Consider the following 5,940-nt stretch of genomic DNA (forward strand, 5'->3'; position numbering starts at 1 on the left):
TAAAATTCAAAAAGGCAGTTGCATCATCATCATTCCCATATTTGCTGTGACACTAATTTTATTTCTATTAAAGGATTAGTTCACTTTCAAATTAAAAACTTCCTGATAATTTACCTTATGTCAAAAAAGTATATATATATATTTTTTTTTTAGAAAATGACAGATCATTTTGCTAGATAAGACCCTTATTCCTCAGCTGTGTGAGGTTGAGCTAGTGCAAGACAAGCATTTTTACAGTAGTTAAAAAGTATATAAATTAAAAAAATTTTTTTTTTTTAGAAAATGACCAAAAGTTTTGCTAGATAAGACCTTTATGTTTCTTCTGGTATCGTTTAGAGACCTTTAAAGCTGCATCGAAACTGCAATTTAGACCTTCAACTCATTGATCACCACTATATGGAGAAAAATCCTGGAATGTTTTCCTCAAAAACCTTCATTTCTTTTCGACTGAAGAAAAAAAGACATGAACATCTTGGATGACATGGGGGTGAGTAAATTATATGGCAATTTTTATTCTGGAAGTGAACTAATCCTTTAAGAAACTGCAGGCGACCCCCAAGGTTCGGTTTTAGGCCCTCTCCACTTTTTAAATGTAGAATTGTGCTATAACATAAAACTTATAACTATTAGTTTCAGTATTATTACTATTTCTTCAAAGTAATTTTCTTTGCATGGTTAAATGGTAAATGCAGTGGTGCATGTGAGATGAACACTTACCAGTATTGAGGACATAAACTTGTTGAGGAAAATGACCTGAATGCAGCCCACAGTCAAAGCTACACTGGTGTCCACAATGAGCATGTCTGTGTAGGCATCGCCCTCCGTTGCGTCCACATGGTTTACCATGCGGAAATCAAACACCTCCTTATCCGCGATGGACACCGCCTATATATCAACATTCCATCATTAGCCAACATCAATTACAACTTACACTCTCACTTTCTATGAATGATACAACATTTTAAAAAGTGCTCCATTGTGGCAATTTAGCGCCCATTCTATGATGTATTTATCCTTAAAAGTACAGCACTTTCTACCTTTTTATATAATGCCTCTTTGTCACAATCCAGAATTACAATGTTCTTCAGATTAGCCAGAATCTCTACGGACTTCTTCCTCATCTGAACTTCAGAAACCAGTCCTGGTGTAAAAGAGAATATGCAGTACTGTAACATTTCCCATATGGATGTAACAATATCAAAATCTGACATTATGAAATCTGAAAATATGATATTTAAAAAATAAAATTGGAATTTGAGAAAATTTAAAATTTTGTACATTTTAAAGTTAAATTATTCTATCTAATGCACTTTGAGAGTTCAAAATTAGAACTCCAACCCATGTTCCTAAGAAAACTTAAAGGGGTAGTTCACTTTTAGAACAAATTTACAGATATTGTACTCACCCTCTTGTCATCCAAGATGTTCATGTCTTTCTTTCTTCAGTTGTAAGGAAATTATGTTTTTTGAGGAAAACATTTCAGGATTTCTCTCCATATAATGGACTTCTATGATGCCCCCGAGTTTGAACTTCCATAATGGAGTTTAAATGCAGCTTCAAAGGGCTCTATAAGATCACAGCCAAATTACAATTTATATACTTTTTAACCTCAAATACTCATCTTGTCTAGCTCTGTGTGTACTCTGCGTAGAGATTAAAAAGTATATAAAGATAGATAAGACCCTTTTTCCTCGGCTGGGATCATTTAGAGCCCTTTGAAGCTGCATTTTGGAAGTTCAAACTCGAGGGCACCATAGAAGTCCATTATATGGAGAGAAATCCTGAAATGTTTCCCTCAAAAAACATAATTTCTTTACGAATGAAGAAAGAAAGGCATGAACATCTTGGATGACAAGGGGGTGAGTACATTATCTGTACATTTTTGTTCTGAAAGTGAACTACTCCTTTAAGTAGGAAAAAAGAAAGTGAATTGACTTGTACCTGAACTTTAAAAGGGACTCAATCCTATTTTTGTGTTACATGGTCTCAGTCTAATTTACATTCACACTGGTGTTTTAGGAAGCCAAACTGATTAGAATATAATCACAACTATAAGAACAATAACAGTAATAGTCATATACTGTCAAATAATTGAAATGCAAAATAAATGAAAATGAATATTTCATCGGTATATTATTTTGCTTTATACTACAGTTGGGAAATTACAATGCTTCTGTTCTAATTTCTACACTTGAAAGAGATATTTTGATTTTGGACTGCAGTTACGTTACCCATTTAAACCACTAGCTGTCTGCAATTCATCTTCCACTTTTAAGCTTTTATTTTGACAGAATCGTAAGGAGAGCTTTTATTTTGAAGGAAAACTCCAGCTTGAGTAAAAACAGGCTTACAAAAATTTAGTGAAATTCTGTAATCATCTACCATGAAAAAAATTTTTTACTGATGGCCGTTGCATTCCCAAACGTGGACTAAACTTACAGCACGTGCAATAAACAAGTTCACTGCATTCATTCACCATGAACTGAGCCGTTCTGAGGTGCGGAAAACACCGGATCACGAGCTGATCACCTGAACGAAGTGTGAGTTTTAGTTCGTTTGACAGATACTGTAATGTAATGGCCCAAAACACAACTTTATAGACCTTTTAAGTTAGAATAAGAACTTTAAATATATTTTAAAAACCACTTTTGTTTCACATTGTCATGTGACCATGATAATATCGAGACACCGCGATATCATGATATTGATAATAATGTTACACCCCTAATTTCCCAACTTTATCATCTTTTTGTGAAGATTTTTTTTTTTTTTTTTTACAGAAATGTGTATTACCCTCAATGCTGATCTCAGAGATCCTGGCTTTCTCTCCTCTTATGAAGACCTTCAGACAATTGAGGTCCGCTCGAATGTGCAAATTGACCACATCCTCAAACTTTGACTTCTTAGTGGCTGAAGAACAATCCAATAATATCAGATTAGAACTACAGCATAACAAAACAAGACCCTTACAAACGAACAAAATCTTACAAGATTTCTTGGTAACAGCAGAATCCTCTATTTTGGCCTCTTCTTCTTCTTCCTCTTCCTCCTTGGGTACGATGGGCTGCTCCTCTTGTGTCTCTTTCTTCAGTGGTGGGAGGAGGTTATTCAGGAAATTGATGGAGTTGAGGAGCGCCTCAGTGTGCAGGTGCACGTCCAGTGAGGAAAAATTCACCTGGTGCAAAGACCATACATTAAGAATTGTAACAAATTTTACAAGTAGCATGCAGTTTAAATTCTAACAAACTTACCTTGATAAGCTGCTCTGTATTTTTATACATCGTTTTGAAATCTGGTGCATTTTTGTCCGCCTGAAATGAATAGAGTATTATCAGAAAAGGTTTATGCATAAAACTGTGCTGCTACAATCATATCAGTGTTATTTTGTATTATTGATATACTATTATTTAAGGGGAGACACTGCAGGCAAAAACACTGTTTTTTCATGCCTCTATCAAGTTTGAGATTTTGGTTTGAGTGTTTTTTCAGACTAGTGGAAAGAAAACACCCCAAAAACACTGTTAAGTGTTTCTTTTATAGCACTTTGTCCATCTGTGTCAATAGATTTCAATTACAATGTGTATTTTTAAAGGCAGTTTTCTCAAAATGAGTTTTTCTCATACACTGAGCCATAAATCTCCACTTCAGTAGCACTTACACACACTAAACTTTACATTTTTATTCCTGTCTATATTTTGAAGGTTTTTACAGAGAGATTTGTTCATATATAATTTGCTTGATTTTATACAACATATGTTCCCCCCACAATGCTAAAAAAGGTTTCCTGTCTGTTTTTTCTAAATTATGGCGTGATGAAATTAGATACCCAAAATTCCCCCTGTTTGACTCTAATATGTCCAAAAAAAAATTAAACAAGAATTTTGAAACTGACTTCATCTGGTGTTTAGATTTTTGTACTAGAAATGTACGCAAATTAGTGCATTATCATTTGCATATTTAAATCTAACATTTTAGAAAACTTGACCCTATTCACCTGCAGTGTATTGCCTTAACATTTTGAATTAAATTTTGTATATTTTACATTGTACATTTTAAGTTTAGTTAAAATGTAAGTAAGTAATTTATTATTATTATTTTTTTTTTTATATTATCAGTCATAAAGGTCATTTTTTTTAATTGAGATGTACACATCATATAAAAACTGAATATTGATGTATGGTTTGGCTGAGATACAACTTTTTGAAAATCTGAAATCTGAGAGAGCAAAAAAAAAATCTAAATATTGAGAAAATTGTTCAAAGTTGTTCAAATGAAGTTCTTAGCAATGCATATTAATAATCAAAACAAAGTTTTTAAATATTTACAGTAGGAACAAATGGAACATTAATTTAGCTTAATATCCTAATGATTTTTGGCATAAAAGAAAAATGTATAATTTCGACCCATACAATGTATTGTTGGCTATGGCTACAAATATACCTGTGCTACCCAAAACTGGTTTTGTGGTCCAGGGTCACATATAGTTTTTCATATTAAAGTTTCAGTTATTTCAGTTATTAGGTAATAAAAACATTTTATGGTTTTAGTTAAAAAATAATCTTGATCACTATATCATGATTATTTTTCTCAAATATTGCATTAATACTTTGAAAAGAGATGTGAAACATATCAACTACAGGATGATTACAATAAAAAAAATAATAAAATTGTCCTACATAATATAATATAATATAAATAGAGGGATCATACATATTTAATATATAAATATAAATGAATAGGCTTTCTAAATCTGTGTTGTCAAGAGTTTGACTAAGAGAAGGACTAATTAAAATGAGTCATGCAAAATGACTCGAGTCTTTTTTTTAGCTTCAATTCTGTGTTAATGTTTACAGCTAAAATTATAAAATGCCCTTCATAATGGCAGTATCCCACTAGGCTTTTAACACCCACCAGCTGAGACCAGGCCAAAATCCAGAAAACCGTGCCAGAGATTCACTTTGATGCTTCACAATGTACAGAAACATGGCACATGTTGATGATAAACAAAGTTTATACATATACCTGAACACAAAGGTGGAAAACATGTGAATATGATAAACCAAATTTACCTTGACATACTCCAAGGTGAGCAGATCTTCTTCAGTATTATCCAGAGTGGTGATAAGATGAACTTTCTTGTCCTTCTCAGAATCTTCAACAGACACACAAACAGTTTAGAATTTTTATATTTGAATACAGAAATCATTCTAAAAAGCTGATTTCCCCCCTCAAGAAACATTTTTATTATTTGCGGAAACTAGGATACATTTTTTTGTAACATTATAAATGTCTTCACTGTCACTTTTGATCAATTTAATGCATCCTTGCTGAATAAAAGTAGTGCATTTTAGTGTGTGCAATGCACTTACCAAAGTACTCTGAACACTCAAGGCAGATCTCACGTAGGAAGGTGTATGACGACATATCAAAGGTGCGAAGTTTGAGTTCTGTTCCTAATCCATCAATGAACAGATGCAGAACACTCACTTCCTGTCTGCCTGACAAGCGGCACAGCTGAATGGACAGCTAGGAATGAAAGAGGAAGAGTGTCACTTGAGTGCACAAAATGACTGGAAAAGCCTTGGAATGTTAAGACAATTTCAAATATACCATTTACAGTTGTCAAAAAGTGTCAAGTTTACATACACCTTGCAGAATCTGCAAAATGTTAATTATTTTACCAAACTAAGAGGGATCATACAAAATACATGTTATTTTTAATTTAGTACTGACCTGAAAAAAGACATTTACATATAGTCCACAAAAGAAAAATAAGAGCTGAATTTATAAAAATGACCCCGTTCAGAAATTTACATACACTTAATTTTTTTAATACTGTGTTGTAAACTTTCCAAATATCCCAGGAAGATTCCAAAAATCCTGGAATGTTTTCTGGAATGTTTCCGAAATTTACTGGACATTTTCCACATTTTTGCAACC

The 5,940-nt window shown here is 32.9% G+C and overlaps 1 protein-coding gene across 1 annotated transcript; it reads right to left on the minus strand.

Annotated features, from left to right (window-relative positions):
* Positions 1-675: 675 nt before the first annotated feature.
* LOC141317265 (intermembrane lipid transfer protein VPS13A-like) lies at positions 676-5,268 on the minus strand. Its single transcript, XM_073833024.1, has 7 exons — positions 5,259-5,268; positions 5,070-5,152; positions 3,252-3,311; positions 2,989-3,175; positions 2,794-2,910; positions 1,038-1,141; positions 676-885 (listed from the first exon to the last, which is right to left on the minus strand). Exons 1-7 carry the CDS (start codon positions 5,266-5,268, stop codon positions 676-678), a joined length of 771 nt encoding a protein of 256 aa, XP_073689125.1.
* Between the last annotated feature and the right edge of the window lie 672 nt (positions 5,269-5,940).

The sequence above is a fragment of the Garra rufa genome, unplaced genomic scaffold (genome assembly GCF_049309525.1).
Source record: "Garra rufa unplaced genomic scaffold, GarRuf1.0 hap1_unplaced_592, whole genome shotgun sequence".
NCBI lineage: Eukaryota > Metazoa > Chordata > Actinopteri > Cypriniformes > Cyprinidae > Garra > Garra rufa.